Source organism: Symphalangus syndactylus, chromosome 17, assembly GCF_028878055.3.
Source record: "Symphalangus syndactylus isolate Jambi chromosome 17, NHGRI_mSymSyn1-v2.1_pri, whole genome shotgun sequence".
Lineage (NCBI taxonomy): Eukaryota > Metazoa > Chordata > Mammalia > Primates > Hylobatidae > Symphalangus > Symphalangus syndactylus.
Genome location: NC_072439.2, coordinates 57,503,230 through 57,520,425, shown reverse-complemented (window position 1 = coordinate 57,520,425; position 17,196 = coordinate 57,503,230). Strand labels below are relative to the sequence as shown.

Here is a 17,196-nt window from a genome sequence, read left to right as displayed (position 1 = left end):
TTGACTTGGGTGAAAATAGCTTAATCCAGATTGAAGTTTTAACAAAAAGAGCAGAAATCTCAGTAGCATTGTCTCCATCACTGTTTTTCACCTATCAGTTGCCACACGGAGCTGAGAAATTCTAGTCACATCTATTCATATTCTTGGCTTTCCTGCTAGTTACTCTTGTCTCCTTTATCTTCTATTTCATTTAGTTACTGAATGCTTACAGAAAAAACCTACTGTCATGTGGCTTTTCATCTAATTTTAATTTTAGTGGAACTGAAATGCAAATCAGGACCTCCAAATTTCTCAACAAGTTTAAGTGAAGGAAAAACAACATTGTGTCCTCACAAACCTCCAGGATTCTTCCCTTCCATCTCCCCCTGCCCAGCCCCCACTCCACAAATGTATCTTTTTCTATTTGCAGAAAGATTTCTTCCCTTTGGCCTTGATTCCCTCTTCAAATGGTAACAATTATACAAGATTTAAATGAATTTCACATGTGAGAGCATGAGAAGCTGTAGGATTCTCAGCAACTGAGCAACACACTCTTATAACAATTGCCCTTAGCTCAAAAATAAACTCTGGGAATGATTGCATTAAGTTAAAGGTATATTTGGTTTAGGGAATAAAAATTTCCAACAAATGGCTAGGAAAACATAATCCTATTAACTTAATGGAAATTAATCTTGAGTACTATTTAGCTCTTGAACTTCAGCTGTTTTTGTCTTTTTAATTTTTTTGCCAGTCACAAAATGAAAACTAGATAATGAATGCATGGCTTATCCTAATGTGATACAACTCAACTCTATTAATATACTAATTGATATGTGCCTAATTAGCAAGGTCGTATTAATGATATTGTGATATGCATATTTATGTGGAGAGACAGACAAAACAGTAGTATTGATTATAGTCCTATTGCATCTGAATTAGGCTTGTCAAAAAGATATTTTCTCCTATAATGTTTAAAACATCCCTCATCAAAATCTGCAATTAAGTTCAATATTAGTATGCTTGAGATATGTAAACTGTGTTAATAGGTTATGCCAATAAAAAATATATGAACATATATCTTTCAGGGAAGGGTCTAAACTGGAAACATCATCACATTAAAAACTGTAATCCTCTCATTTCTTTGCCACAATTTGTATTCCTGACTCTTCCAACTCGGGAGTATCATTGTCAGTTGGGCAGCATCTGACATCTAAGGGTGTACAACCCTGAGGACCACAGGGGCCCTGGGAAACTGTGTGTTAATAAACATGCAGAGTCTAGATATGACTCAGGCCCAGTTGGCTCAGCAAGACCATATATAGTTCAACTCTTTGGTTTCATGGACCATATCTCTCTGTCTGGGCTCAGACACACTCAGCTTATTAGGGCTGAATAAGAATGAGATTCTAGGTAACTTTAGGTCTTTTTATCTGGGCTGGTCTTTTCCAGCATGTTCAAATGACATATGGGCAGCCATTTTGGGGATAGGGTATGGGTTCTTGGTGAAGGAGTGGAAATAGCGGGGGCTTTGTAGATATGGTACAAAAGGTGGGATTGGAGACAAGAGTGGAATATTAAATCTTTGGAGCTTTACTCCATTATGACCCCCAAATTTGCAGCTTCTGTGAGTCTAGATTGACCCCTCCTGATGATTGTGCTGGCAGAAACTTTAGTACAGGCTTCATGTGCTTTTACCTCCCTTTACTTTTTTCCATAGTTTATATGCGTGGCTAGGTGAATGTCTGTCCTTGTTCTTAAAACTTTTATTCCTTTATAATGCTTTTGACCTCTATTTCTCCATTATTATTGCTTTCTCCCAAACAGGTTTTGACTTGTTCCATAGTTCTATTCAAAGCAACTTTAAAACTCAACTTTTTATTTTTATAATTGTTCATTTTCCTTTATTTTCTTGGATCCTGGATGTTACTATTAATACATGTTTTACATGTGCGCCTTTTAGATGAGTGCCTTCAATTAATGTCTTCCTGTTATCAGGAAGAAGCTATCTAGTTTTATTTATCCATGGTTGTCTATATATTTGGCAAAGATACTCTAAGTTATTTTTTCTACCTGTTCTTTTCATGCTAGCCAGATAGACATAAATTAGCGGGATGATTGAATTCTTAGGGAGAACAGGGGACCCAGAAATAGACAGCTACTTGAGCAAGACACACAGCTCTGATTTGGCCTCAAAATGGCAAAAGAGCCCTATGAGTGGAATTTTATGGGTCTTTTCTGTTGAGGAGCTGCCTCTGCTCTGGTTGAATCCACTCTCTAGTGCTCTGCTTTTTGCTACTGGTATAATCTGACATTATTATAAAGTCTTTTGTGCGTGGTGTTTTCTTTGCTGTAGTTCTCACTTCCCTTTTTTCTCTATTAAAAACTGCCAGGAACCACAGGAAATGTGTTATCATTCAGTGAAACAAGAGCACATCAGGTTGTTCAGCAAAAATCAGAGCAGTTCATGATTTATAATCAAAAGCAACTCACGAGGATTTACCCCTCTGCCTACCGCATTGATTCCAGTAACTTCAACCCTCTCCCCTACTGGAACGCAGGCTGCCAGCTAGGTGTGTATTCCTTGGGAAAGAGTGGTTCTCTGTATATTCTCACTATGCCGCCATCTTGCCTAATTCTCTCCAACTTTCAACTTGCACAGTGGCATTGAATTACCAATCTGAAGGACGAATGATGCAGTTAAACCGAGCCAAATTCAAGACAAATGGCAATTGTGGCTATGTCCTCAAACCCCAGCAAATGTGCAAAGGTGTGTATTAATTTCATAGTCATAAATGCAGGTGTGTGTTAATTTCATAGTCTAAATGCAGGCAACCTTTATTAAAGAAGCCATTTAGAAAGTGTGATACCCCAGAGTTTTTCAACATTTTTTTTTCAAAAAGATAGCTTAAGGTGTTTGAATGTGAATTAGAATTCTTGTCACCACTACTTAATATTTGGTTAGCTATGATGTTTAGAATGCTATCTTGAGAGGTTGTGTGTGAAAGAGGGACATGGATAGCATTGGGTTATCACTTGAAATCCAGTGCCCCATATAAGCTGGATTGCTTTTTAAGGTCTGAGCCCGATCTTTCAGAAACTATCTTAGGTAATGTGAGTCTGTGACCTGCTGGGAAGCTTCAATTTCATCTGAAACAATTTTATCAAGCTCTTTTACTCAGTGTAGTCCAATTACAAAACAGTGCTAACAAAAGAGAAAGGATAGGCTGGGTGTGGGGGCTGACGCCTGTAATTCCAGCACTTTGTGAGGTCAAGGTGGGCGGATCATCTGAGGTCAGGAGTTCGAGACCAGCCTGGCCAAGATGGTAAAACCCCATCTCTACTGAAAATCAGAATTAGCTGGGCATAATGGTGCGTGCCTATAGTCCCAGCTACTTGGGAAGTTGAGGTAGGAGAATCGCTGGAACCCAGGAGGCAGAGGTTGCAGTGAACCAATCCAAGATCACACCACTGCACTCCAGCCTGGGTGACAGAGTGAGACTCCATCTCAAAAGAAACAAAACAAAACAAAAAAAGGATAATGTGTTAACTCAAACAACACTTTCTTTTGGTTCTACTCATTAAAATTATTTTTAAAATTTCCAAATTACGTTTATAACAATTCAGATTAAAAAGTTGTTGACAGGATTATCTTCAAGATTTTATGCTTTGCACATTTTCTTGCTCTGCTATTTACTTAATTTCAGGTCTTCTTTCTGTTTGTTATATTCACTCATACCTGAGACAGTTTAGGTTAGAAAATTATTTGAATCTGACATAATTGTTCTTCTTTTTACACTGTTGGTGTTCAAATAAAATGCTTCTCTTCCTCCATTCCACAGTTGATCGTTGCATTGCAAACACTTGCTTAAAGTTGGCGCACTCCACTGGCCTTTGGCAACATGGTTTCTAATGAAAACCACAGCTATGCCACACTGATAGTTATGTGATCATGTAATTCAGTATTTGTTTTTGTTTGTTTGTTTGTTTGTTTACAAGCTTAAGCTGTGCATGCGTGTGTGTTTCTTCTTATGTTACCAACTTATACTTTACTTGGCCTAGGTACTTTCAACCCTTTCTCTGGTGACCCTCTTCCTGCCAACCCCAAAAAGCAGCTCATCCTAAAAGTTATCAGTGGACAGCAACTCCCCAAACCTCCAGACTCCATGTTTGGAGATCGAGGCGAGGTAAGTTGCCTATGACTATGTGTCTAAGTGGTTAATTATGTGATTATCTTAGTGCATTTACATTTTATCTGAAATGTCTTCAGAGATGTATGTGTGTTCATAACTGAGCACTGACCTCAGCTTATCAGACATTAACTGATTTATTGGTAAGTCACACAGTTTTTGCTGTACTGCTGTCCATCGTCTATTTTGAAGGCATGAGTGCACACAATTGAATTCACAATTTAAGGTTGACACTGGCATTGCTAAAATTGGAGTGCAAAGACAATTATATTATTAACAGAACATTGCCTAAGAGTATATCTTAACCTAGAAAGGCAATGTTCCGTTAATAATATAACCTCACATTCCTCTCCTCCTGCAATGCTCCTCCCTGCTGCACATCAGCCACCTGCTCCTTGGCCGTGTGCTGATTCTTATTATCATCTGCTGTACCTGTGTAGCGTGATTTTAAAGTGTCTTCATCTGTGGCCACAGTCTTTTTTCCTTTCCAGAGCTCTTAGCCCATTGTTTCCATTCTACCTTCTTGGTGGTCTGTTTTCTCCCTACATAGCAGCTTCTCCTATGTTCATGCCCTTCCTCTCAGAGCTGATCCATTACTTCAGGTTCTTTGTCACTCCTGCCTGTTAAACCATCATTTTTGGATCTTAAGGAAGGAAATCACAGAGCTCTACAATTTGATACCGCCATAAATGCTTTAAGAAGTCTACTTTCTCTGCTTTAGACTTTCTTAGGTCAGCTCTTTCTAGATTCTTTGGGTTTTATTCCTTCATTGTTCATCGCCCAGAACTGGTACCAGAAAGGAGAGTCTACAGGTGACGAACAAGACAAGATATTTCCCCCTAGAGGAGAGGATGGGAATTAAAGTATACGAATCAAACATGCATAGCTTGATTAATTATTATGCCACCCAGATCAAGACAGAGCATATCCAGAATCCCTAGAAGGCTCCTGTCCACCTTCCCAGTCAATATCTACCTTCCCCGCTGCCTCTCATAGCAAACACCAACCCCTATCACAGCAGACAAATTTTGTCTATTTCTAAACTTCATATAAATGGACTCTTAGAGTAGGTACTCTTTTGTACCTGGCTTGCTTAACATTATGTTATATAGGAGAATTTTATTTTCTCATTGTTGAGAGTATTCATTGAACACATATTTCTGACCAGGCACGGTGGCTCACATTTATAATCCCAGCACTTTGAGAGGCTGAGGTGGGCAGATTGCTTGAGCTCAGGAGTTTGAGACCAGCTTGGACAACATGGCAAAACCCCATCTCTACAAAAAATACCAAAATTAGCCAGGTGTGGTGCGTAAGCCTGTGGTCCCAGCTACTCAGGAGGCTGAGGTGGGAGGATGGCTTAAACCTGGGAGGTGGAGGCTGCCGTGAGCTAAGATCATGCCACTGCACTCCAGCCTGAGCTACAGAGTAAGACCCTATCTCAAAAAACAAAATAACAAAAAACAAAAACACGCATATTCCACAATTATCCATCCTACTCATGATAGAAATTTAGGTTGTTTCCAGTGTTTGACTGTTATAAATACAGCTGCTCTGAGCATTTGTGCATGGGCAAAACATCTCAGTTCTGTTGGGTGTTTGCCCTGAACTAAAGTTGTAGGTTCACTGGGTAAAGTTTGTTGGCGTTAATAAATAGAGGCAAACGGTAATTTAATATTTTTTATACTTGTCTCATATATCTGAATCCACCACACCTAGTACCATTTCTTTTTCTTACTAAGCACCTTGTAAAATCAGTTGCTGTTGAAATGTAGACATTTTGGCCAATATTCTCAGATTAATTAAGATATGTATAGAAATATGTTATTTGTAATAGTACTTTCTCTTCATTTAATAGATCATTGACCCTTTTGTTGAAGTTGAAATTATTGGATTGCCAGTAGATTGTTGTAAAGATCAAACCCGTGTGGTAGATGACAATGGTAAGATGATAATCTGTGTTCACTTTTTAATGAAGATGGTCTGGAAATAGAATTTACACTAAAAAAAGTGTCTACGTAGAAGAGCAAGAAATCTCTAAAATCCGTAACTCCCATCTGAGTTTATGTCAAAAGCTTTTCAACACATAAAACTAAGTAACTGTGGGATTGATGCATGGTTTATTTTGATGGTGTTGTAATCTAGGCTCTCCAGACTTTTGCTTTTAAAGGAAATTTTTTTTTCTAGCAAAAAGAGTAAATGATATTTTAAAGAATTGGGTTAAAAATTCACTGAGGAAATGCCTCCATTATATGTTTACATTGTATTTTTATGACATGCGTTTTCTCAAAGCTCTCGTTTGTGAAGCCTATGTGTCTTGATAATTTCTCACTTTTTCTGGAGCATGTAAAACTCTAAAGGCAAGCACAATATAGTCTGGCGAGTTTACTTCTTGAATATTTATATACAATTGGAGGGGCAGCATTCTTCTTATATTTTGGCCATAATATAAAGAAAATTTTCTTTACCCAAGCCTCATGTCTTTTTATTTGTAATCTTTTAAAATTTGTTTGTTCATACATTTCACAAACATTATTGTATACCTGTTTTCCCTCAATCTCTTGTGATTAATACTGTAAAATACATTGGAAGCATAATCATTAATTTGAGAAATTAGGGGTTCACAAGGAGTCCCTGAAGTAACACTACGGTTCCAGAGTAGGGCAAACCTATAACTTAGGAAAAACATGTACACAGAAAGAAACCTTCTTAAATTGCATTTTCCCACCGATGTTCAATAGATTATTCTTTCTTTTTTTAGTCTCAGGAATAATTGAGAGGTCACCACTAAGTCAACAAAAAGATCTTCTCTGATTCAAGAGAGGTATCTCAGTGATTTTTCAGCTCATAATTATTTCATTAGCTTGAGGCTTTTTAATAGGGTTAAGTGGTCAATACCTCCTAAATGCATACATTTTTAAAAACTTATTTTCATTTTTAGAAAGGAAAAAAAACAGAATCTTATGGAGTACTTGAATTTTTAACAGCTTTTATAGTTATTTTATCAGAGAGAATTTTACCAAGTAAATGTATTTTTGTGTTTTAGTATTTGAGGTGAATTATATACCTTTTTAACTTATTTTTCAGTAGCTGTGAAAATATGCCATCATTCATGCAGTAAGGTCTTGCTTCGTGAGAAGCTACTGGGAATCGATAGTGCACAGTCTAATTTGACCCTGTCACTAACTGTAAGGCCTTGTGTGGCCTTGGGCACATTATTGTCTATGAACATCAATTTTCTCAACTACAAAATGTCTTATAAATACTGATATTCCCTACTTTAAAAGATGAGTGTTACTTGTGTAGTTTTTGAAAGTAATATATTTTTGAAAGTCAGTAATATATATTTTTTAATTAGAAAGAAACAAAAACCAAAACCCTGCTCTACTCTAAAAACTCTAAAAATCCTCTAAAAAAAACCTTAGAGAATTGCTATAAGAAATAAGATGATGTATGTACAATAGGAGTTGAAACCTGCAAATGCACCTTAGAAAATGGTTGTTGGTGGTTATTACAGCAGCAGAATCTTTGGTGCATGAGAAGCATAATCCTGTTGGGAGAGGATATCATTCTTTATTGTTTTGGCTAAAACATTATTCTTAGATCACTACTATAGATAATTTTTTAACTTATTGAAGCATTCTGAATACTAAAGAACTTCTCTACAATACAGTTAGGCATCAAAGATTAATAGATTGGATGTGATAATTTACAGGCAATTTTCTTACCAATTATTTTCTAGCAAGGGGGTAAATTTCGAGGCTTTATTCCAGTAAGGCATCCTGGAGTGGCTTAGTTGTCTTCATGAGTTTAATAACCATTGCAAGCAATTTTCACCGTCTGCTTTGCAGATGTTGCTGCCAACTCATTTTCAGCCAAGTCCTTTGCTTTTCTGATTTTTCTTTTCCTGTTTCTCTGAGGATTTAACCCTGTGTGGGAAGAAACACTGACATTTACAGTACACATGCCAGAAATAGCTTTGGTTCGGTTCCTTGTGTGGGATCATGATCCCATTGGACGAGACTTTGTTGGACAAAGAACCGTGACCTTTAGCAGCTTAGTGCCTGGTAGGTATGAGCTGGCCTTTTCTCTCTAGACTGACCATTCCTTTTTCTTTGGAAGATATAATACATGATATGTTACTTACATAATAGCATACGTGATATATAAAATATGTGTCATATAATAAATGTGACTTTTAACAAGCTTTGTAAAATGTAAAGGAGTATAGTTGGGCTGGGTGCAGTGGCTCACACCTGTAATCCCAGCACTCTGGGAGGCCGAGGCGGGAGGATCACCTAAGGTCAGGAGTTCGAGACCAGCCTGACCAACATGGAGAAACCCCGTCTCTACTAAAAATACAAAATTAGCCGGGTGTGTTGGTGCATGCCTGTAATCCCAGCTATTCGGGAAGCTGAGGCAGGAGAATCACTTGAACCCAGGAGGCAGAGGTTGCAGTGAGCCAAGATCATGCCACTGCATTCCAGCCTGGGCAACAGAGCAAGACTCTGTCTCAAAAAAAAAAAAAAAAAAAAAAAGAACTATAGTCAAGTCAGATACTTAATTTTGTTGCACCCATGAGAAAGCCAAATGCAAGTTCAACTAAAAAGCAATGACTCTCTTTCCTTTTATCAGGCTACCGGCATGTCTATTTGGAAGGACTGACAGAAGCGTCCATATTTGTACACATAACCATCAATGAAATCTATGGAAAGGTGAGAAAGATCGTAGGATTTAAAGTCATATACATTAATATGGTCCTCAACAATGCTACTGATTAATTGCATAATAGGAATGTAAATTTTGACAAACTGTTCTTGAACCAAAAACTCTAAGGATGCCCAGCAAGCCCAGTCTGCTATTCCAGTCATGTCCTGATCCACCTGTACTCTTTTCACTGTTTAAGGTGTGTACACATTTCTTCTATACAGGGGCCCTCTCTGGGCTTAATAGAATTGAGAAAACTATTATTCTCTCAGGCAGTAATCTGTTGGGCTAAAACAATGAAGATATAGTTAAATGTTGAGTTTTATTTTAATCCTTAAAAAGACTCAACTGGCTTCAGTGGGAAATGTAGTGTCTCAGATGGTTGATGAATTACCTGTACTAACTGGGCTGTGATCCCAGCCACTTCTAGGCAGGCTACATTCATTTGGTACCAATGTTTTTAACTGAAAATCTAAAAATTGTGAATGGATTCTAAAGCTGTCTATAGGACTGAGAAGGAGACCATGTAAATGCATTCTAGTTCTTTCCTGATGCTTTTGTCTTGGTTATAGAACTCATTTGAGGTTTACAAATCAATAGATTGTCCTCTGGTCGTGTCAAGTAATTGGGGACTTGGTTAGCAGTATGAATTTTCAGGACCACACAGGATTTGGAGGGACTGTTAAAGCATTGAATGGGTCCTAGAAATGTCCCGTGCTCTTTACCAGAAAATCTGTTTAGCTGGAAGCTTCCTCATCTGTGAATGTGGGATAAAAATAATACCTACCTCATAAATAAATATATATCTTATCCTTAGAAAGCTGCCTGGTACATAGTAAATGCTCAGAAATATTGGCTAATATTAATGTTATTATGACTACAACTAATAAGGAGTGGACCATTTCAGCATGAATTAGGGAGTATAATGTTTATTTTCATATCGGTCAGCAAGGGCGTGGAGATGGGGGTAAGGATCCTAATTTCTAAGACTGGTGAAGTTTTATACCATAACTTCCTGTGTTTAGTCCTGGATTTCTGTTTGTGCTGCTTGTTGGGGTCTTGCCTCTCATCTAAGTAGACACAAATGTAAATAATTCAAAAATGATTCTTGAATTCTAGGAATCCCAGGTTAACTACAGATTATCTCTAGCATTTATCATGTTGAGGGAAACAATTACATTCTGAATTTGTTTAAAACTTGAGCCAGAAATAAATTAAAATCTGAAAGGGTTCTATATCACCTCCATCTTCTCTCCTAAATAAATGTCCATTTATGAGTCATACTCTTTATTCCTTTCAAGATGTGTTTGGGTTGGGATCCACACATCACAGTGTAGTGGTATTGGTTGAACAATGAATGAGTGTAAGACTAAAAATACCCAAAACTAAGAGAAAGCGTTTATAGACATGTATGCATTTTTTTTTCTTTTGTGTTTACTTGTGACACCCTCTTCAATGAGCCCCAATTGTGTTTTGTTGTGTTTTGTTTTTTCCTTTACAGTGGAGCCCTTTAATACTCAACCCCAGTTATACTATATTGCACTTTCTAGGAGCTACAAAGGTAGTTTCTCAGCATGGTGCTTTGTTCTGGCTGGCATATTTCTTTTTAAGTGGTTATGGCAGCATGCTTTTTCATATCACTCCATTTTCCTGCTTACCACTTTGAAACATGCATCTATTGCTTTAAGTCGCCTGAAGTTCATAGCAGTCTATGAGCTGTGGAGATTTTTCCTACCACTTTGTCATCTCTGGGTAGGAAACTTCTGGGAAAGCTTGATGTAAGAATGGAAGGCTGAAGTCCTTGCAAAGTAAGGTTGATAAGATGTGCATGAAGTTGTGCAAACATGCTGTGAGCTGCTGCTTTCTTGGTTTGAATATATTTCAATGGCTGTACAATTTTGGTTTATATTCATTTTTCATGGAGCTGTCATTTTCAAGGCAAGTTGTTGACGTGATGGCATTTGCTTAACTTGTGGTTGGTTCTTTTGTGTCTTCAGAACAGACAACTCCAGGGTCTGAAGGGACTGTTCAATAAGAATCCTAGGCACAGTTCTTCAGAAAACAATTCCCATTATGTACGGAAGCGATCCATTGGAGATAGAATTCTGCGACGCACAGCTAGCGCCCCAGCCAAAGGCAGGAAAAAGAGCAAAATGGGCTTCCAAGAAATGGTGGAGATAAAGGATTCTGTGTTCGAGGCCACAAGAGATCAAGATGGCGTGCTGAGGAGGACCACACGCAGTTTGCAAGCACGCCCTGTCTCTATGCCTGTTGACAGAAACCTTCTGGGAGCTTTGTCGCTGCCTGTATCTGAAACAGCAAAAGACATTGAAGGAAAAGAAAACTCTCTGGGTAAGATGCTTCAAGTTTCTCTAAGAATAAACCCTTCTAGGCTGCATTTCAGTCCCTGTTTACCATTATGAAATGGCTGACATTCTGTAGTCAAAGTAAAATATACTGAAAAGTAAATACTTTGTAATGTGATCTTCTAGACCAGAAGATTTTAAACTTTGGGGGCCAGGTAGATCCATTTCCTCCTCACCAAGAGCTTTATAATATCAACATCTGAAATTGACAGTGAGGGATAGGGGAGCCATTAGGTGTGATGGCACAGACAGGAAGATGAAACCTGCAAAATAGGATTTGAAATGTTGGTTTTCCAAATGAGTGCCATATTTACTGATTTGTTCTGAGGGTGAATATAGTCGTATTACTTTTCTTACCATATAACACATTTCCGTATTGGAAATGTTTATGGAGAAAGAAAGCCAGATGTTAAAAACAAGCCACCTTTTCCAAAAACAAGCAAATCTTTTTTCTCAAGAGGTGGCTCAGGCAGTGTTTTCCAGTGGCCTCACTTCCCTGATCCTTGGATGCTGACAGAGATAGAGGCGTGCCTGCAGCTTCAGCGCGGTCGTGGGCTCCACAAGCATAGGGACCAGGTGCTGCCTGTCTTTTTCCTTAATTTGAGTGTATCATTGACTCATATCAGGAGCTCAGTACAGAGTGAAGACCGCCTTGCAGTGTGCCAGAGAGCTTTTGACTGATGTCGGTGACTCCCATCTCATCCTATTTGGGGGTAAATTTAAGTGCCAAAACTGTGTGCATTTGATATCTCTGCAACAAATATGTTTTAATTAAATCAGAATCATCTCAGACAAGTAAAATGTGGTACTGATTTCCTTTAGCAAAATTATTCTTTTATCTTTTATCAAATGGTCTAATTTCAGTGTTCTCTTTTCCCACAAACACCATTTTACTTGTATTGATTTTTGTTATAAGATACTCTTCAATGGCTTATTTGAAGGAGAAAAAGGATATTTAAAAGCTTGAAATTTTGCTAAGAGCAGTGTCAGAGAAGAGATAAAATATGTGCCTTAAAATGTATTTTAAAACCCCATCTTTGGGAAAAATAAAGCTATATTCAGTAGAAATTGGTTCTATCTGTTAATGCCACAGTTAAGATGTTAATACCATAAAGGTGAGTTAGAAAGCAATTTTGAGGTAATGTTTCTTTTCTACTTTTAAAAAACAGTTATATAAATTAGTCATGTATATTAAACTTTTGGTAAATATAAAACAATACATAGTTATGTTGCATTAAGTACAGAAAAAGCAGACTACAAAATTCTATATATTATTCTGTTCCTCTGCAAAATCTTACAGTGGCTGTCTCAGTGGTAACATCATATGGTATTTAATTTTTTCTTTATAATTTTTTGAGGTTTTCAAAATGTTTGTGATGAATATTTTTAGTTTGGAAACTAATAATAAGTTGAACAAGTTCTTTTTTCTTATATATCGTGACTGTGAAAGCATTAAATTATTAAAATAATCTGATCAACAACTGAATACCTCATACTCTCCTAGCAGTATACTAACCATGATGGGCTATCCCAAATAACTGTGAATTGTGTTTTTATGGTTTTCCTTTACTGTGCCTGACAATTTACTGCCACTTTTAGGGAAGGATGCATATGAAATTTGTGTATTAAAAAGAAATATATGATTAACAAAAAATTAGATATTAGCAATGACATGGAATTGATGACCAATTTTTATATTTACATTTTAACTCAACAGATATTGATATTTTAATGCATTTATTGCTCCTTCCAATTGTTTTAGAAATTAATTGATTAAATTAAATATGCTCCCAAAATGTTTTAAAAATGATATTATTATGTTTTTCTTCTTTTCTTCTTTTTTTGTTGTAACTAATACATGTATAACTTTGAAAGCTTATAGTATCTTGCTTACAGGTACCACAATGCTTTGTTTAACAGAGCTGTCTTGTTCTGTTTCTATTGCCATGCTTCTGTGTAGTACAAATCTGAATAGGAAACAACTTAAGGTAATCCTCACTGTAAAAGTATGGTAACTCATTGACATTTTTTTGACAATGAATATTACATCCTTAGCAGATGTAATAGATATTCAAAGGGAAGCTCCAGTGAAATTCCTATAAATATATTTTACCATTTGTTCATCACACAGACACTTTGTTGCAAACCTATGCAATCCATAATTATATTCTGTCACAGTGTAACAGGTTTACATTCTCCATTTGTCTGTCTGAAGACAACATGAGTGTTTGCAGGTCCTACATAAAGTGGTACATGTCACCTAAAATATTATTTGTTTCCTTTAGCAGAAGATAAAGATGGCAGAAGAAAAGGGAAAGCAAGTATAAAAGATCCACATTTTCTACATTTCAACAAAAAGTTATCGTCCTCCTCCAGTGCTCTCCTCCACAAAGATACCAGCCAAGGGGACGCCACTGTATCTACTGTCCACATGTCAGTCACAGGAGAACAGCTGGGTGTGTCAAGTCCTAGGGGTGGGAGAACCACATCAAATGCCACAAGTAATTGCCAGGAAAACCCCTGTCCCAGCAAGTCTCTCTCCCCAAGGCAGCATTTGGCTCCCGATCCTGTAGTTAACCCCACACAAGATCTGCATGGTGTGAAAATCAAGGAAAAGGGGCATGCTGAGGACTTTGTGGAAGGGAAAAGCATCTTGTCAGGAAGCATCCTTTCTCATAGCAACCTAGAAATTAAGACCCTGGAAGGTAATAGGAGTAAGGGCCGAGCTGCAACATCCTTTTCTTTGTCAGACGTCTCCATGCTCTGTTCTGACATACCTGACCTACATTCAACTGCAATTCTGCAGGAGAGTGAAATTTCCCATCTTATTGACAATGTCACTTTAACAAATGAGAATGAGCAGGGCAGTTCCATCTCAGCCCTGATTGGCCAGTTTGATGAGACCAACAATCAGGCTCTCACAGTTGTTTCTCATCTTCATAATACCAGTGTGATGTCAGGCCATTGCCCCTTGCCTAGCCTGGGCCTAAAAATGCCCATCAAGCATGGTTTTTCCAAGGGAAAATCCAAATCTTCCTTCCTGTGCTCATCTCCAGAGCTGATAGCACTCTCGAGTCCTGAGACCACCAAACATGAAACGAACACAGTTTATGAAACTACCTGCACTCCCATCTCTAAAACCAAACCAGATGATGACCTTTCTAGTAAGGCCAAGACAGAGGCCTTAGAAAGCAACCTGCCTGGGTCCCCTAATACTTCTCATGGCTGGTTACCAAAAAGTCCTACCAAGGGAGAAGACTGGGAAACACTGAAGAGGTGCAGCCCTGCCTCTTCCCCTGATTTGACCCTGGAGGATGTAATAGCTGATCCCACTCTCTGTTTCAATTCTGGGGAGAGCAGCCTTGTGGAAATTGATGGAGAATCAGAAAATCTTTCTCTAACAACCTGTGAATATAGGAGAGAGGGCACAAGTCAACTTGCTTCTCCTTTAAAACTCAAGTACAGTCAGGGTGTGGTAGAACACTTTCAAAGAGGTTTGAGAAACGGCTACTGTAAAGAGACCCTCCACCCTTCTGTCCCTGAAATATTCAACAATATTCAAGATGTCAAAACTCAAAGTATTTCTTATCTAGCCTATCAGGGTGCTGGCTTTGTGCATAACCATTCCTCAGATTCAGATGCAAAAATGTTCCAGACCTGTGTGCCCCAGCAGTCTAGCACTCAAGATATGCATGTCCCTGTACCCACGCAGTTGGCACATCTTCCTTTGCCTGCTCTGAAACTGCCCAGTCCTTGCAAATCCAAAAGTCTGGGGGACTTAACATCAGAGGACATTGCCTGCAATTTTGAGAGCAAGTACCAGTGTATTAGTAAGAGTTTTGTTACAACTGGCATTAGAGACAAGAAGGGCGTGACTGTGAAGACAAAGTCGTTAGAGCCTATAGATGCCCTGACCGAGCAGCTTCGGAAGCTTGTGTCCTTTGACCAGGAAGACAACTGCCAAGTGCTATATTCAAAGCAGGATGCCAATCAGCTCCCCCAGGTACTGGTCAGGAAGTTGTCATCCAGAAGTCAGAGCAGAGTGCGCAATATTGCTAGTCGTGCCAAGGAGAAACAGGAAGCCAACAAGCAGAAAGTTCCAAACCCCAGCAACGGGGCAGGAGTGGTTCTTAGAAACAAACCCTCAGCACCCACCCCTGCAGTGAATCGCCACTCCACCGGCTCCTACATCGCAGGCTACCTGAAGAACACGAAAGGGCGTGGCCTTGAAGGCCGGGGCATCCCGGAGGGGGCATGCACGGCTCTTCGCTATGGCCACGTTGACCAGTTTTGTTCAGATAATTCTGTTTTGCAGACTGAACCAAGCAGTGATGATAAACCAGAAATTTATTTTCTTTTGAGACTGTGAATTATATAAAACTGCATTCTTAAGGTTTACAAGGTATTCCGTAGAATGTCAGAGTTTTCAGTAAATAAGTTCCTTGGCTTTGGAATGATTTTCAAATGTATTTTTAAACTTGTATTTGGGTCTCCCTTTGACTTCATGTGTTCTCCCTGTTAATGCATTTGTATATAGATTTGGTGACATTTCCCATGTACCTATTATGATCTTTCTCCCTTGAGTTGTTGTAAACTGTATCAGTATGAAATATGTGCATGCCCTAGATGTGAAACTCCTCAGCAGCTCGGGTTATAATGTGTGTGTGTTTCACCAAGATGTCCTTTACTGTGTCCTCAGATTGCAGTCACAAATGTAGTCATTTTTACCCTCCAACTGTTGAGTTGATTAAGAGACTTTGCAAACGACAAAGGGATGAATTCCTTACTTTAATCTGTTATCATTTTTCCTATGTTTCCCTCTTTGTTGAGAAGCCCAGATGCATTTTTATAACTCAAGTTTAAAAACTTTAAAATAGTTACCTTGCCTTTTAGGATGTTCTTATCCCACCCATAATGAGAGTTTAAAGGGGATGGATAGCTGCTCCCCATGCCCTTCCCACTTTTTGGAATAGGCTGTGAGGGTGTGAGGAAGAAGGCCGTCTTTTGTACATAAGGACAAAATTGTTTGTTTTACATAAATTTTGTTACATATTTTTGCTAATGGCTTTGTATGTAACAAGAAGCCAGTTGCCAAACTACTTGTTGTACTTTTGAATTTTCTGATTGAATTACAGACTGCGAACAATGGCTTTCAGAATGAGGGACTTCCATCAGACTCTAATGGTAATAGTAGCACAAATTGAAAACTTCCCCAAAGCTTTCAAAGAATATTTTCTCATAATAAAATCCAAGTGAACAGATAATTAGAAGAAACCCTTTTCCTTCAGGGAACCAAGCAACTCTATTTTAGTACTGACATGCATTATTTTCACTGTGAATTCACTTTTTTATTGCATGTTCAGATGTCCCTCTTTGTTTTTTTTTTTGTAACATTAACTGCAGTGATGTTCTTCCTGGAATTCATGAAAATATAATTAAAATACATTTTTAAACACTTGGTGAACTTTTTTTACAATTGAAATTCATATGATGACTATTGAGTAAAAGCACTCAGAGCACTCGGACATCCTTTCCATGTGTTTGCGGTAAAATAGAAAGCTATCACGGAGGACAGTTTTAAGCAGCAATTCGTGTCTCTGAGTGTTTTCCTTATGCTTTAGAGAGCATATTTGTGAGGTGAGTTGAAAGAAAATCAAATGTAGTGAGTTTCTTTGCATTTGGCATTGCTATTTCAAGTTTAAAAATAAGCCTTCTGAACTGGTTGTGGTGGTGGGCGGTGGGAGGGGAGAGGTGGTAGTGGTGGTGGTGGTGGTGGTGGGTGGGGGAGCCACGTGGGGAAGGCAAGTGAGAGGCTATGTTTGGCAAATGAAATTGTCTGAAGCTTTGCAATGTGAGGGAGGAGTGCAGAGGAGAACACTTGGTCCCTAGTTCGCTTGGTCCCCAACTCTGAGCTTTTCCCCAAGGTTGGGGGTCCTTTATTTTCTGGACAGGCACTG

The 17,196-nt window shown here is 38.4% G+C and overlaps 1 protein-coding gene and 1 long non-coding RNA gene across 5 annotated transcripts in view; one reads left to right on the top strand and one right to left on the bottom strand.

The window, feature by feature from the left end:
- Positions 1-16,697, top strand: part of PLCH1 (phospholipase C eta 1) — a 274,017-nt gene extending 257,320 nt beyond the window's left edge. For 2 of the 4 annotated variants that reach the window (XM_063620279.1, XM_063620280.1), the window contains 9 exons: positions 2,370-2,549; positions 2,639-2,746; positions 4,039-4,163; positions 6,025-6,109; positions 8,087-8,233; positions 8,802-8,881; positions 10,375-10,434; positions 10,871-11,225; positions 13,525-16,697. In XM_063620279.1, coding sequence (XP_063476349.1) covers positions 2,370-2,549; positions 2,639-2,746; positions 4,039-4,163; positions 6,025-6,109; positions 8,087-8,233; positions 8,802-8,881; positions 10,375-10,434; positions 10,871-11,225; positions 13,525-15,608 — 3,224 coding nt within the window. In that variant the 3' untranslated portion in view covers positions 15,609-16,697. The remainder of the gene's footprint in view (positions 1-2,369; positions 2,550-2,638; positions 2,747-4,038; positions 4,164-6,024; positions 6,110-8,086; positions 8,234-8,801; positions 8,882-10,374; positions 10,435-10,870; positions 11,226-13,524) is intronic. The other 2 variants (XM_063620283.1, XM_063620281.1) reach the window with 2 other exon arrangements.
- LOC134732911 (uncharacterized) lies at positions 9,783-10,875 on the bottom strand. Its single transcript, XR_010116467.1, has 2 exons — positions 10,532-10,875; positions 9,783-9,943 (listed from the first exon to the last, which is right to left on the bottom strand). It is a non-coding gene; the product is annotated as an uncharacterized lncRNA (long non-coding RNA).
- Positions 16,698-17,196: the final 499 nt, after the last annotated feature.